The sequence below is a fragment of the Ictalurus furcatus genome, chromosome 21 (assembly GCF_023375685.1).
Source record: "Ictalurus furcatus strain D&B chromosome 21, Billie_1.0, whole genome shotgun sequence".
Taxonomy (NCBI): Eukaryota; Metazoa; Chordata; class Actinopteri; order Siluriformes; family Ictaluridae; genus Ictalurus; species Ictalurus furcatus.
In genome coordinates, this window is record NC_071275.1 from 15120052 (window position 1) to 15136598 (window position 16547).

The 16547-nt window shown below is 38.8% G+C and overlaps 1 protein-coding gene across 3 annotated transcripts in view; it reads right to left on the minus strand.

Annotated features, from left to right (window-relative positions):
- Positions 1 to 16547, minus strand: part of acap3b (ArfGAP with coiled-coil, ankyrin repeat and PH domains 3b) — a 66822-nt gene that overhangs the window by 9958 nt on the left and 40317 nt on the right. For all 3 annotated transcript variants that reach the window (XM_053653647.1, XM_053653646.1, XM_053653648.1), the window contains exons 7-15: positions 15091 to 15135; positions 14798 to 14893; positions 14319 to 14393; positions 11042 to 11053; positions 2768 to 2880; positions 2604 to 2655; positions 2423 to 2523; positions 2192 to 2303; positions 573 to 781 (exon numbers count right to left, since the gene is read on the minus strand). In XM_053653647.1, the coding sequence (XP_053509622.1) occupies positions 573 to 781; positions 2192 to 2303; positions 2423 to 2523; positions 2604 to 2655; positions 2768 to 2880; positions 11042 to 11053; positions 14319 to 14393; positions 14798 to 14893; positions 15091 to 15135 (815 nt within the window). The remainder of the gene's footprint in view (positions 1 to 572; positions 782 to 2191; positions 2304 to 2422; positions 2524 to 2603; positions 2656 to 2767; positions 2881 to 11041; positions 11054 to 14318; positions 14394 to 14797; positions 14894 to 15090; positions 15136 to 16547) is intronic.

Consider the following 16547-nt stretch of genomic DNA (forward strand, 5'->3'; position numbering starts at 1 on the left):
CACAGTCCTAATAATCTTTTTTCTCCCTCTCTCCTTCTGTCGAGCAACCCACGATTTTATGGAGATACTAGAGATCCTGATCCTTTCTGCTCTCCGGACCTGCCTGATCCGTTTCGGATGTCCTACCTCTGGATGGAGCTCTAATCTACTCCAATTCCAGATTGCTGGGATGACAGCTGCTTCTAAGGCCAAACAGACCTCATATGAGTCCATAATTAAATTTTTCACACTATCCGTTGTTACCCAGATGAGGATGGGTTCCCTTCTGAGTCTGGATCCTCTCAAGGTTTCTTCCTCTTAACATCTTAGGGAGTTTTTCCTTGCCACCGACGCCACCGGCTTGCTCAGTTGGGATAAATTCGCACCTTTAATATCTATATACCGTGTTGATATTTCTGTAAAGCTGCTTTGAGACAATGTCTATTGTAAAAAGCGCTATACAAATAAAATTGAATAGTCCTTCCTATAACTACTACAGTATTGATTGTCACTACCTCTCAAGTGACCGCACAATGATCTTTACTCCATTGTTGTTCAAAGCTGTAAGACATCATGAGGGTTCCAGGTGTTACCTGTGGATGCCGGAACACTCGATGCACAGCAGGATGCCCAGGTTGATGCTGGCCCAGCGTGGCTCGGCCTGACCGCAGTCACAGCACACCTCGTTTCCTGGGAGAGACTGCACCCTCTGCAGGACACTCTCCCCCCTCGCACTCCTCTCCCGTGGCTCGCTGGCCGAGTCGATGCTGCTGGTGGACGGAGACGCCGTTCTGTCCAAACGCTGAGAGGAGAGAGTTATACACTGCAGTTAAGACCATAAAGCTTGACATAAAAATGTCTTAGCCCTGTAATTGAATTCTTCTACATTTTAACCCACCATCACAATGGACTGTAAGTAACTGACATTTTGTTTTGGATTAGTAAATCAGTTCGCATATTAGACACCATAAATAAATAAATAGATCAAATAGTTTCATTTGGGTAATATGTACACTAAATGATCATAGCACATTACTTCTTCGTCTCCCAGCAACCATATTTGGCCCAGATGCACTCAGTAATTCATATACAATAACATTTTCCTTTCACATTTCATATATGTTTGTCATGCGAGAGACAGTAACAGATCAATGGTCACAATCAGCAGCAGGATAACACAACTGTAAATACTGTACGTGATTTTAAATACAATTCTTTTCTTTTATGTAGTTTGATATACATGCATCCCTTTTAAATACATCCATCCATCCATTTTCCATACCGTTTATCCTACATGCGGTAGGAGTGAAGCCTGGAGCCTATCCCAGGGAACTCAGGGTACAAGGTGGGGGACACACCCTGAACAGGGGGGGGCAGCCAATCATAGGGCACATTCGCACACACACTCACACACCCATTCAGACACTATGGACAATTTGGTAATGCCAATCAGCCTACAACGCATATCTTTCGAATGGGGGAGGAAATTGGAGTACCCAGGGGAAACCCCCAAAGCACAGGGAGAACATGAAAACTCTGCGCAGACAGGAAAGGAGGCAGGATTCGATCCCTGAACCCCGGATGTGTGAGGAAAACGTGCTAACCACTAAGCCACCTGGCCTTAGCATGCTAAAAGTCTGACAAAAGATTCTGGGAAGCCCTGAGTTCAAATATAAAGGAAAGCGAGGCATTTAGATGTAATGGAAGACATTACTGTATAAACTATCAACTAGGATTTGAGTACAATCAGGCTTGGACATTTTAAAAGCAGCACTCAAATCTGTGATTTCGTCACTCAAAAGCTGTAAAAAATTGTTTCAATTTCAATTTTATTCATATAGCGCTTTTTACAATGGACAATCGTCTCAAAGCAGCTTTACAGAAACATATAAACACAGGATACAGATTTTAAATGTGTGGATTTATCCCTATTGAGCGAGCCGGTGGCGAGGAAAAACTCCCTAAGATGATATGAGGAAGAAACCTTGAGAGGAACCAGACTCAGAAAGGAACCCATCCTCATCTGGGTAACAACAGATAGTGTAAAGTAAAAGAAAGTTCATTATGGTTTTAACATGAAATCTGTTTCATGTTTTTTATGCCAACACTGCCACACTGTTCAGTGTTGTTGTGGCTTCTCGTGTAATAGTGTCATTGTGGCTGCTTGTTGTGAATATGCTGAAAAGCAACAGACAGTGGCATGAGTACATACCTCTATATAGTAGTTATCTGTGATCTCTCTGTAGGCTGAGGCGATGCTGGCCTGCACAGCCTGAATCCAGGCCTGACGCAGCTTCTCAGACTCAGCCTGCAACATGCAGCTTCTGCAACATCAAAAAAAAGGTTGCTATTAATCACACACCCACACCGATTCGCTCCAAGATATGTACATGTATACAGGCATATGGCGGAAAACAATGAAAAACAGTTCTAAGTTACATACTTTGTAGGTGAGACCACTTCGAAGCAGAACCTCCGCTCTATGTCCTCGCAAGGTTTGACGGAACAAAGCCTCAAGTCCTCTACAACAACCGTAAGAGCATCCTATAATAAAAACAGTTAAATTAAATTGGATATATTACATTAAAGTGTGCACATAATCATGGAATTATAACTGGACTTACCTTAAGCCGCTTCTGATAGACAAGCTGGCTGTTTTGTATTGAGAACCAGCGCCTGAATAGAGGAACACAAAAAATTTTTGTTTTTTTTGCGTTTATTAATGAATATTTTTCTTTCTTATATTGGAGATTTGAGAGGTTTGAGATCTACTATTTCTTCCCTTTACCTATTCCATGTTTTGAAAGCATTTGTAGATCGCTTGAACAGATATCCCTCCATCACAATCCCGTTCGGGGCGTCCACATTGAATTCCACCTTGGAATCGTCACAGGCGAAGTCCTGCGAGTTACAGAATAAAGCGTTATGATCTAGTATAAGAATGAGCGTCAATGATATAGTAGTGAGTCACAGGATTAACCTGATCAGTGGTCTTCCTACTCAAAAGCAGACAAAAGTCCGCCATCAGTCTACAATGATACCCTAATGTCCACCATTTAAGTAACTGAGAAACACATAAATATCATATAACAACATTTTCAATATACAGTACATACATAGCAATATTTAAGTTAGCTAACAAAACAATAGTGCATCATTTACTCCAGCTATATAATAAATTCAGTAATCATTTTATAACATGAAGTATCGACAAATGTACTCGAATTTAGGTGAAGTACTGACAATATGTAAATATGTTCTTTAGTGCACACATGCTGTGCTAGAACTTTAAAGATTTTTACATAGCTATTTTATATTTTAATTATTGTGGTGTCCACCCAGTGATCAACCCTGAGTAATCCTGAATCTCTTGGCATACAACATTTAAAAAAAATCCAACATAATCGCTAAACTATGACTGCGAACCAATAAAAGGTTTGTTTGCCTGTAATATCCAAATATAATATACCTCATTACAAGCCCTGAGCACGTTTATGTTCGTGCAAATGAACTATTAAACTCCCAGGATCCAGACTCCTCTTTTTTGATTAGCTTCATTATAATCACTGAAGTTACTAATGCATATAATTTAAGTATATAACCGAATAATAAGCCAGCAGTTGAAGCAGTTCATGAGAAGTGGAATTAACCGAGCACCTTTTATATCTAATAATAAAGCACGCAGACTTTTTTTCCCCTCACAGAGAAGACTAAGGGGATTGAATACAGACTAAATAACGTCCATAGCAACATAATAGCATGAAAAACTCCTGACTAGAATTTATTCCTTTGGTTTCACCTTTAAAATAATAAATTAAAAAAAATAATAAAATATTAAAATGCATTGACGTAATGCATACAATGAGGTATATGTGTAATATATCATACAAATATGAGCTTTTCAATCATTTCTGTAATGCCACCTGAACAACACAAACAACCCCTTGAAAATACAGACAGGAAATTCTTTCGTATAGCAAAATATAGTACATACATTAGACATAATCTATGATTTGCTCTTTATAATTTAGCACAACAAGGATCATTGGATTACATTGTTTTAACTTGCCTCATAATAGAGTCAGAAAGTTCCTTACATGTCTCAAAATGCGTTATGACAGTACAGTTGAGTATAAAAGGGAAATGTACTTCTATCTCACAATTTATCTATAAACAAGTTAAAAATGATATGTGGCTATACACTGCAACAATCCACAACTGGCACACAAAAAATATAAATCATCTGAATAAATAGCTTGGGATAGAATGAATAAATAAATAAATAAAAAAATAAGGAAGTTTTTTTGTGACTGGTCTTCAGAGCTAATTTGAAGAAGACAGTGTGTGACATGTGAGTTATAAAGATGATGTCAGGAGGAATGGGACTTTATATAACAACTGAAAGGATCCAAAGGATGCTCAGAGGATATGAAAGTGGATGGGGATGCTTAAAAAAAAGCAAAGGTTGACCATACAACTTATTATGAAATATATCTATTACTTTAAGAGAGACTTGTTGCTGTTAATATCTTAATAATAACAACTGACCAGGTTTTTAACTTGTGATAATGAAGGAATATCTGTGCAACATGGTGTAAATTAAATTCTTAAGATATGCACTCGGTTGAAAAAATAAAAATGGAGACAATGATTGAAAAAAAAAAGGAGATGAGTAAACTGCAGAACTCACCAAAGCATAATCAAACCTCCAGAACTTCCCAAATATCTTCATCTTTACAAGAAGTTTGTCCAGCAGCATGGGGAAATCGGAAAAGGTTCCAGACCTTGCTTTCCTCAAACGAGCTCGAAGAGTCAATCTACTACATACAGCTAATTAACTACGGTAATCTCCTTTCCATTGAGGAATGTGCACGTGAACTTTACAGCCGTGTGGCTTCAAAGCGTCTGACGGCGCCACCCTCATGTGCAGCACGTCTTCTTAGCTGCCACCTGCTCCAGTGCAGCTACTCTGGCGTGTTCTGGAGCTCAGTGTCCACATGATTAGCATACAGCTGTCTACTACTTCTGCGCAAGCAGCCCCTGACCTGACCACTTTATTTCACAGCCACGAGCAGAGCCACCGCTTGCTCCGCGGATTTACGAGTGCCCTCTTGCTCAGAGTTCCTCCCCCAGCCTGAGGCAAGGCTCGCACTTAAACGCCGCTTGTAGGACCTGGGGGTGAGGGGGGGAGGCACTTGGTTTTGGAACAGCCAGCGTCCATCTGTCTGGCAGTCCACAAAACAATTCCTGCTTAATCAAGCAAACATTATTGCCCCCCGAAACACCCACCCCCACCCCCAAACATGCACGCATTTTCATCCAACACTGATACACTCGCAGGCACATTCCCATGTGGAACTGAACATGCTGCTTGAACTGAGCTTTCACTTCTATTAACAGTCAATCAATTAAAATGCTTCAAAGTAGCGCTTCTGTCTGTAACACCTACATCCCTCCAGCTGAATGCATTTCAGGACAGTACACTAGGAGTGTAACACAACGCCACTCCACTATCTGTATCTGCATTTGTTTGGTGCTCCAAATATTCATTTCTGTATTAGTATTTGAATTTGCAAATAGCAATTTGTAGAACATAACTTTATTCAGCCTGTACAGGATTTCACAGATTTTTTTATGATTGTTGTAGCCAAAAAACACTTGATTTTGCTGTGGCTTTTTTCAAAATTTGAGATGCAACTTGCCGTTTTTTTGTGCGGAAAACTGCTTGAAATTGCAATTGCATGAAATTGTTTTGCACAGTCTTTTACAGTGATGTGTGTTGGTGAATGGTTCGATGCACGTGGACCGAAGTGGGCTTTGGCTGAACGGCCATTACGTTGACGTCACATGACGCATTTTTCAAAAATTGCAAGCTCCTCCAAATATTGCGAAGTTTGCTTGAGTACACATTCATTTCTGCGATCGGAAAAATCTTTTTTGGAGACTCCAGCAGAGATATACTGCCATGTGAACAGCTTGTAGGTAAATCAGAAATGCGTGCACACCACAGTTAACTAGGCTCCCATGCAAAGACTAATGCTACGTCCCAATTCGCCTACGTCCTAAATAGTATCCGAGATTACAATTAGTGTGTCCCAAATGATAGTATGTTGAAATGAGTATCCCAAAGGTACCCGGATGGTCTACTATTTTCATTAGATTTTGGATGGAAGTGTGGTTCCGTGGACACTTTTTCAGCTAATATTGCCTGAATTCAACCAGGAAGCCTGGCGGACGAGTGTAACGTCGGTGATGCATCTTCAATATTTAAGTATAAGAGCTTAAATGTTAATTCATTTTAGAGAGGTGTAAATGAAATGCGGGAAAATAAATCAAGGTAATGGTACATTAAATTATATAGTACGACGTGTTAGTATATCCCAGTCCTTTCATACTCTTTTGCTACACACTCAAATGTATGTACTTTTTTCTTCACAAAAAGTGTATATAATAGTAGGCGATTTGGGACGCAGCATAAGAAAAAGAAGAAAATATGTACCCCTTGTCCAGTTCCTGAAAGTTTCGGGCTAGTTTTGAGCATTTTTTTTGAGATGTAGTTGGGTTGGAAATTTTGCATGAACACATCTAGAGTCAACATGAAGCTTTAAAACAACAACAACAACAACAACAACAATAAAAAGTGAATAGTGCATCTAGTATTTGTTCAAGCCAAATAATGTATTCATATACGATTACATCCCTAGTATACACTATTTCTCATTAAACAGAAATATCAAAAATGAATCAAAGTCTTTTATTTCTGCATTGATTTTATTTATTTATTTATTTATTAACCGGCATATTTGCACAGCACTTGTTTGCACGTGTTCACACACAGCTGCCAGACCCTGCTGAACATGCCATAACTCTGTGGGACAATGATAAAAAGGGAGTCCCAGGGGTGTCACAATGAAGTTAGCGTCACAGAAAAGACTAGCGTATGCATTATACTGCATGGATGTGTGTTTATGTACGGAGTGGCAGATGTAACGTGGGGCAGGAACAGGAGACAGGCGATAAGACAGCCGGGGAGATCGTAACTCTGCCACCGGAGACATAAAAAAGTGAGAAAGAGGGAGGGATGGAATGAAAAGGCTGCACAGGAATCTGATAAATCAGTTGAATAAATCAGAGAGACCGCCTTCTCATTGCTGGTGTCAGGAAGTGGAATTAACCGTGCGAAGATGTGTCTTTGTTAAAAGTGTGCGATCAGAGGTAAAGCTATTCATTTCATGGTACATTTTCATGTCCAATCATCAGCTGGTGAAGAGATACTTGCTGACCTAAAAAGCAATCCACCTAGGTATCTAAAAGACATTTTGTCAAGATGGAAGCTCATTTATCCATGTCTGATATGGGTCTCTAAAGAGCTCTTAGTCTTCTAAATATGGTGCAGGATCGGGGGCACACAAAGTGAACATCAAGCTGTGTGGGGTCATGAGGTCGGTAAAGGTTATGAGCCCTCCACACTTTCTTTATAAAAGAGCCATGAACTCACGGCAGCCGCTCCATAATGGACAACTCTGTTCTTCAGTGGAAGTCAGAAGGGGGCGGGGCAAAGGTGTCAATCTCTAGGCAGAGCGATCAAGTCACTGAAGCTACACGATGCATGCTAAGCATCAACCTAACACTTTGACACAAAGTTTCAGAACTTTCTTTCTTTTTGTAGTCCAGTACTAAAGGTGTCAGTTGTTGGTTTTAGTACCTGCTCAATATTGCTACCAAACAGGAACTAACAGGCACCTGGTGGTGGGTCTAGAAACACTGATTGTAGCCGATACTGTGTCACACAATATTCAACACCATACGCATAAATAGAGAATATTCATTTAAAAAATAAATAAAAATGCAGAGTAGCCTGGTTTGCTGATGTTGTGTTTGTGAAATCAAACGCAACATTGTCCCAATTTATTCGCTCATATATGTAAGTTTAATTTAAAAATCAAACTATCACTTCTTTTTTTTTTTTTTACTAAACAGTAATACATATATATATTTTTTTCACAGAGGTTGTCGACTCTTTTTACCAGAGGCCAAAAAATTTAATTTCTGTCCTGTGTGTAGCATTGAATTCATTTGTGATGGCTCAATTGAAAGTAGATACTGAGGGCTTTAAGAATTTGCAGTTTTCCATCAAGTATTTTTTTTTACCTAGCCTACTAGGTTTAAATGCTATAATTGTATTGTGGCAGTTGTATACGATGTTTTACTATCAAAAAGGCTTTAGTTGGTGTCCGTTTTATGTCTGTACCACAGTTATTGTGTAGACGTGTGAATGGTTTGCCCAGCACAGGGCTCACAACCCTATCCCTTTCCTATCACCCTGCTCACCAGCAGCTAAACATGATACTCTACACACAGAAACCCAACAGTGTCCTGACTAACGTTATAACAGATTTGCGGTGATAAAATAATTAATTTGTTCACACCGATTGAAAATGTCTGATAAGTTGATTTCCGTTCTGCAGGTGTAATGGAACACAAGTGTACTCCTAAAAAGGGTTAATGAAGGTTCTTAAGTTTGTTGATAAGACTCAAGGATTCAAGGATTTTTATTGTCATTCCAACACATGTACATGAGCTGGAACGAAATTAAGTACCAAAGGTCCGGTTCAAACCACTCACAAGTAATAACAGCTAACTCACTCATAAATAAATAAACACCCAATCATACACACATATCCTGATGTTATTTTGGTTTCATCGTTAGTTGAAATGAAAATCATTTTCACCACGGCGAGATGTTTCAGCTCGTTATGATGATTGAAATTTAAAGGAGTCTTCGCTTTAGTACATATGTTGCAGCCAAAATGACTAACCAATGACTAATTTAAACCACTGACTGGTTAGACAAGTGAAAAATGTTAATCCAAGTGTGTCCTGTATGTTGGATTTACAAATGCTGTGCACTAAAACAATGATGCACTCCCTTGGTGACCAACATATTAACATATTATTGTGTATTTCTCTATGTGATTCTCCATTTTAGCCAGGATCACTTCATTTCCTAAGATGAATCATTCTGCCCTTGTCTGCTCATCCTTCCACCATTCTGGATGGCATGGCACTGAGGATTAAAAAGGCACCTGAATGCCAAATTCTGTCACTATTTTGTCAAGTCGACACCAAACCTCGTCTAAACCCCTGTCCCTTGTGTAGACACAGATGGCTCATTTCACCTGTAAGCCTTATTCTCAATGATGCAGACCTAGCCCCAGGGGACGACTCCACTGTGTGTCTCCACATGTGTGTGTATACAGGGCCGGGCTTGAATTGGCTTGCACATGTGTGGGACAGTTGGTGGCACTAATTTAACAGTGATGTTTTTTTGGCGCGCCACCTTAATTTCTCTGGCTCGATTAGCTCTGCGCCAGTGCCATCTGCTCCAATTAGGGAAGCTGGCCACGAATCTAACTCGAACTCTAATCCTGAATGCACCTGGTGCTCCTTTACCTAGCCACAGAGCACAGGGCAAGTCATACCACCACCATTCTGAACAGGAATGTCAAAATCACAAGTCTCTTGGTAAAATCTGCAGATCAGCAGATTTTCTCACCTTGTTTCCCATCAGCTTATACAAATAAAAAATGACTGATGACGTAAGGCTGCGCTTGGACGTGCGTCTCGTGTGCTTGCGTTTTGGCAAAACAGTTTAATATCATTGTAATTACTCAAATACAGCTTTTTGGCTCCATCTTACCTTTTTGTAACCACACAGGAACTACACCTCTTTCACACCCACTTCCCCAACTGTATTATACTGTAGCGTCCTTCCACTGGACCATATATTCATTTTGCAGTTTGTATTTTACTTGAGAATTTATTAGCTGCAAAAAAAAAAAAAGAAAAGAAAAAAAACCCCTACCTGATCTGTTGATTTATTGGTAGCTTGACCTTGACCTGTTACTAGATTCGCTCATTTCTCATGCACTTTATACTGCTTTTGCCAAAAGAGCTGTGCTAACAGTGCTCCCCTGGGACTAGAGCAAACTCTATACGTTAAATGTTTTAGAGATTGTAGTGTTGCTTTTAAAACCCTTTGGTAATTATAATTTTTTTTTAAACTGCCACCAATTGCATTGATACAAACTGAAGTATCAATACCCAACTATAGTCATACAGGCTGAGAAAAATCATGAAGAGACTTTCTACTGTCATCAGAAGCCCATTTAGAAGATTATGGTAGCGAAAGCTTGATGTAATACAGAGATGAAACGTTTAAGTGTCCTAGTGACACGTCAAAGATTTAAGAAGTTCTGAACAACACGTTACAGGCTCCTAACCTCAGCGAAAAACAGCGAGTAATACCATAATAATCTGTTACTACTGTATTATTAGTTTGTATCAGTCCATATACAGTGGTGCTTGAAAGTTTGTGAACTCATTCGAATTTTCTCTATATCTGCATTAATATGACATTAAACATCATCAGATGTTTTCCCAAAAGTAAAGAAAGAGAACCCAATTAAACAAATGAGACAAAAATATCACACTGGGTCATTTATTGGTGCTTTTCACACAGCACCAGTTGAATCCCTCATGCAAATGTGCATATGTATGCTTTATGTGTGTGTTTGTACATAGACAATGGCTGGGTTCGCTGTTACTGCTCAGTCACTAAGGATCAAACTAAAAGGCAGACGGCATCGTAAAAGTTATTCTAAAGGACACACCTCCTGTGCATATTCACTTTTAAACATTCAGGATGAACACATTCATGCCACATGTGTTGTTGGGCTGTCTTTGTGTATCTTCCCATTTCCCACACTCAATGCCAAACACACACACACACACACGCACTCACACACACACTGGACCACATTCAGCATGCAACACACATAAATCAATATTTTATAGACTGAGAATGAATCATCCATATTTAGCATAAATTACGCCTCTCAGTCACATGTTGCAGGTTTTGAATATAAATGTGATAGATAAGCCTCAGTATAATATGTACATCCATACACGACACCATACAAATTTTTTATTAGATAGTGATTAGAAATCAGTTATGGTGAGGTAATTTATTAATTTTTTTAAAGTCAAGAAAGTCACTCACCTGCATCAAAGTCTATGGAGGCAGGATGGAAGAGAAAATCATGTAAAGAGAAGACACACAGAGAAATTATTTAATAGAAATGCAACAAAATCTAAAACAATTTATGTGTATGCATAAAATATAAGTAGTCCACCCATGCCTAAATTAATGGTTTTTGATTAAACAGAGCGCTAAAGCAAGATAGCATGATACTTAACACTCTAACCCCTTTTCCAACATTATTCTTTAAATATTAATTCTTTCACAATATTTACTCACTCTAGAAGCCATCTGAGATTATTTTAAAGGTCAAGAAGCTGGAAAATGTTGGACTTTTCCTTTAAAGGTACAGTTAGTAACATTTTAAAAGTCTTCTACATAGAGATGCACCGATACTACATTTCTCAGCCGATACCGATAGCCGATTATTCAGAGTGATCTCGGCCGATACCGATAACCGATACCGATAGTTCTGTCTTTTATGCCTTCTTTTAAATTAATAATAATAATTAATTCCACAATTCTGAAAGAAATGTAAATAAAAACTTTATTCTCTCCATTTCAACAAGTTGTTTCACAGTAACTGGTCTCATAAACAGAAAACACATTACTCTAATTAACATTAACACTAATATAACTTTAAATATACATTTACATTACATTACATTTATTCATTTAGCAGACACTTTTATCTAAAGCTACTTACAAATGAGGATATACCAAATATACCTTTGAAAACTGTGATTCATATTCTTGCCATGCAATGAGTCTGATTTGTTTCTTCATTGTGGGCTTCTGTTTATATTTTTCTGGCCCGGAAATGAGCTGCACCTCCAGTTGTACTTTCCCTGACATGCGTAGTTTCAATACAGGGATGTGAGGTCAGTTGGGGAAGGCTTGACAATGTTATTTAAAATAGCACTTTGCCTCACTGATGGCAGAGGACTCTAAAATTACAAACGGCTCTTTTAAATGCATCAGCATCACTATGTTTCCATCAATGAGTAACTTCATAGGAATGTGTGACAATAAGATTCAGGGACATGGGATTCTTAGGGACAGTTTGTGGATACAGATTAAAATCAAGTGAAAGTTCAAATGAATCCATTTTGGACTAATATACAGTTAAGGAAAATTTACAAATACAAATTGAGGACCTAACTGGCTCAGTATACCCATGCCCTGTTTGCCCTGTTGGCTAGCAATGTGCTAACAGATGGTCAGTGCCTGGGTGGTAAACAGTGTGGGCATGTGTTTGTGTGTGTGATTGTGTGTGTGTGTCATGAGGCCCAAAGTCCCCAGGCTGGTCAGAGAACTGTACTTTATACTTATGTTGATAAAATTCTACATAGAATACCTTTAAAAACAAAAATACGCCAAAATGATTGAATTTACCCACCAGTAGACATCAGTGTGATCTTTGAGGATGAAGTTAGTTATCCTCATTATATATCTGAAGTTAGTCATGTAGGCAGTTTCTCATTATATGTATTTTATCATAGACAAAGACCAAGAAGCAAAAAGCACTCACAGTGAACATCATAGTGTGATACTCAATCACATGATCACTGAACCTAATCATATCAGATTTGAGTTTCATATATACAGTGCCCTCCACTAATATTGGCATGCTTGGTAAATATGAGCAAAGAAGGCTGTGGAAAATTGTCTTTATTGTTTAACCTTTTGATCTTTTGTTTAAAAAATTCACAAAAATACTCTGCTCTCACTGATATCAAACAATTGCAAACAAATGACAGGTTTATCCAAAAAATATATATCTTTGTTAAATATAGGTGTGCAATGATTAGTCAGTTATTTTCACCCTTTTAGTCAATACTTTGTGCTAGCTCCCTTTGCCAAGATAACAGCTCTTAATCTTCTCCTATAATGCCTGATGAGGTTGGAGAATACATGGCGAGGGATCTGAGACTGTTCCTCCATACAGAATCTCTCCAGATCCTTCAAATTTCCAGGTCCACGCTGGTGGACTCTCCTCTTCAGTTCACTCCACAGGTTTTCTATGGGTTTGAAGTCAGGAGACTGGGATGGCCATGGCAGGACCTTGATTTTGTGGTCAGTAAACCATTTTTGTGTTGATTTTGATGTATATTTTGGATCATTGTCCTGCTGCAAGATCCAACCACAGCCCATTTGAAGCTTTCTGGCAGAAGCAGTCAGGTTTTCATTTAATATCTGTTGATATTTGATAGAGTCCATGATGTCATGTATCCTAACAAAATGTCCAGGTCCTCTGGCAGAAAAACAGCCCCAAAACATTAAAGAGCCTTCATCATATTTAACCGTGGGCATGAGGTACTTTTCCATATGGCTATCTCTCTGTGTGTGCCAAAACCACCTCTGGTGTTTATTACCAAAAACTCTATTTTGGTTTCATCTGACCATAGACTCGATCCCATTTGATGTTCCAGTATTGTCTGGCAGACTGAAGACACTTGAGCAAAAGGAATAAGGGAATATGGCTGCAGCTGCTAAGGGGCCAAGAACTACATAGCGACACCTTGTGAAGAAATGTCACTAATGTTTTGTCCACAACTTGTGGTGATGTAGGTGGCTTCGGATTGTAGTTTTGGAGACTTTCTGACCACAAGACGCAACTAATTTCAGCAATTCTCCACCTGTGATCCTTGGAGCCATTCAAAGCATCCTCTTCACAGTGCGTTGAGACAATACAGACACATGTCCAATTCCAGGTTGATTCATAACATTTCCAGTTGACTGGAACTTCTTAATTATTGCCCTGATGGTGGAAATGGGCATTTTCAATGCTTGTGCTATTTTCTTATAACCAATTCCCAGTGTGTGAAGCTCAACAACCTTTTGCTGCACATCACAGCTTTATTCCTTGGTCTTACCCATTGTTATGTATGACTAAGGGAATTTAGCCTATGTGTTACCTCATATTTAAACCCCTGTAAAACAGGAAGTCATGGGTAAACAACTTCCTGTTTCTAGTCACCCAGGTGTTCTAAAATATACTTCAAATATATTTTTCTCATATGAATTCATAGGGGTGCCAATAATTGTCACACACCTATATTTAACCTATATTTAAGGTTTTTCTTTTGGATAAACCTGTTTGCAATTGTTTGATATCCATGAGAGCAGAGGTTTTTGGGATTTTTTTTTAAACAAAAGATCAAAAGGTTAAACAATAAAGACAATTTTTCACAGCCTTCTTTGCTCATATTTACCAAGAGTGCCAGTATTAGTGGAGGACACTGTATATTTCTGATAGACACCGGCTGAAATGAAAATAAAGACGAGTGGTTCTCACCCGCTGCTGGATGACGGCATGCTGGTGCTCCATCACTCTCTTCTCCATGGCCGAGTCGATCACCAGCTGATCCAGCTGCAGCCAGGATACACACAGCAGATGAGTAAACGCCTCATACAGCATACATAGCACCAGCGCTCATATGTACATTTATATATGTACTGGGGCTTTAGGAGCGTTTTTAATGTCAGTTCTGAGTTTTATAGCTGCTTGTACAAACCTGATCCATGAATTCAACATAATATCGATGCGTTATGTATAACCCTTGTATAAAGCAGAATTTGAAATGTTCTTTTCACACACACCATCAGTTTTTCAGCATCTACAGCACTTGGTAGTATTAGATTAGAAGATCTACTCTTACTAAATACTGTATAATCCTCCACACACGGTCTGAAGAAGCTGCCAAGGAACAGATTACTCCTTATTTTAACTCATTAGGCCTCATTGTAGCTCACGTGGATGAAGCAGCATCTCACCTCAGCAGCAAGCTTTTTCATGTACGGGTCGAGCTCGTCCAGAAGGTTGTATCCCTGCTGGAACAGCGTGTACTGTGCATGCATGAAGGACAGCATCTATGAAAGGCAAGGAAGGAATGATCAGAGAAAAAGAGAGGCGGATCTATTCCATCACCGGTGCTGAAACTGCGAAGGATAGATACAGCACTTGTGTCCTTAGCTGCAATTTACACACTCACATTGTTGTACAGTATTTATATCCTACGTTAGACTCAGCTAAGCGAGAAAAGCATAAAAAGAAGGAAGTCACTCACCGAGTCTAGGATTTCGAACTTCTTCTTGGCCTGTAAAACGTTGATCTATGGAGAAAATGAGTTGACTTAAGACTTAGTAGCATGCAGAGACTAATCTGAACAAACCCACCAGAATACAGTTTACAAATACTACTGTGCCGCTCAGTGGAGCTTAGATGTACTGCAGACTCTGTGTTAACAAGATTGTACCTTTGGTAGCCTAAGAGCATAGTATAGTGCAGCGTAGACCTACATAGAAATACATCTAAAAAAATGTCATATTTATTCAGATTTCTATTCATTTATATTATAGCAGTACCACTCAAACCGATTTCTATTTAGCACATCTGTGCTGTATGTGTGATTACCCTGACGATTATCCTAATGTCAACATTTCTCTTGTACCGAGAACAGAACAGGGAACTTGTCTACTTATAAAGGAAGTGTAACTGCAATGTACTTCTGTAGAATGCTTTTACGAATTCGATACTGATTTACAGCTAAAATTTTCAAACTGGAGTTGGAAATCTGTACATATTCCCACAAAACCTTCAACACTGAACAACATTGTATTTTTGTCATTTGGATAATACTACATAAGGAAATGTCTGACTTGAAAGACTTTCTCTCATGAATGTATGACTCGTTCTAAGTATTTTAATGTTAAAATCTTGTAGTTTTGAATTTATGTTATATAGTCATGTATTTTATAGTCACTGCCCTTAGCCCTTGTAACTGCCATTACAACAGATAATAGGTCTTCTGTTCTTTTATCAGTACAAGGAAATGCGTCAAAATTCTCGTCTGCTGTAACCCCACATGCACTACAGATGCCATAGATAGAGATGAAGTTGTAAAACATGGGAGTATTCCTGTCAGGTAAATCCACTAAAATATGCTTTAAATGAGCTTCCTGCAGTGGAGTCACTGATTAGCGCTGAGTTACTGTGCTTGTTGCTAAAAATCTGGATGCAATTAAAAAAATAAATCAATTAACAACAAACCCAAGACAATTCAGTCCCAGATAACGTTTGTCTCTCATATCCAGTGACACACTGAAAACATGGACAGTGTTATCAAGTGTCTTCAAGTGAAAATGAGTACAATGTGCTAAACAGACAAAAGGTTTCTTGGCTAGGAAACACAATGCGGTATTTTTGAACAGGGACGGAATAATATGTTTACTTATGTCTGATCACTGTTACCATGGAAAACTAACCCAGATAAGTGTATATGCCAGACCATACTACTACTTCCAGGTTGATTCCTGCTAAATACTGTAGAGTATACAAATCCAACCAACACATGCTTTGCCTAATTGTGAAGTCTTGCCAATCTTAGTCGTGGTCTGAACCCTGCATCCTGTGTTTGCCATTGTTGTGTTTTAACCCTTGCTTTGCCTGTTGAATACTCTTTCAATTTGCCCTTTGCTTGGATCCTGTGTTTGAGCATATGTAGCTTTCATTATAACGTTGAGC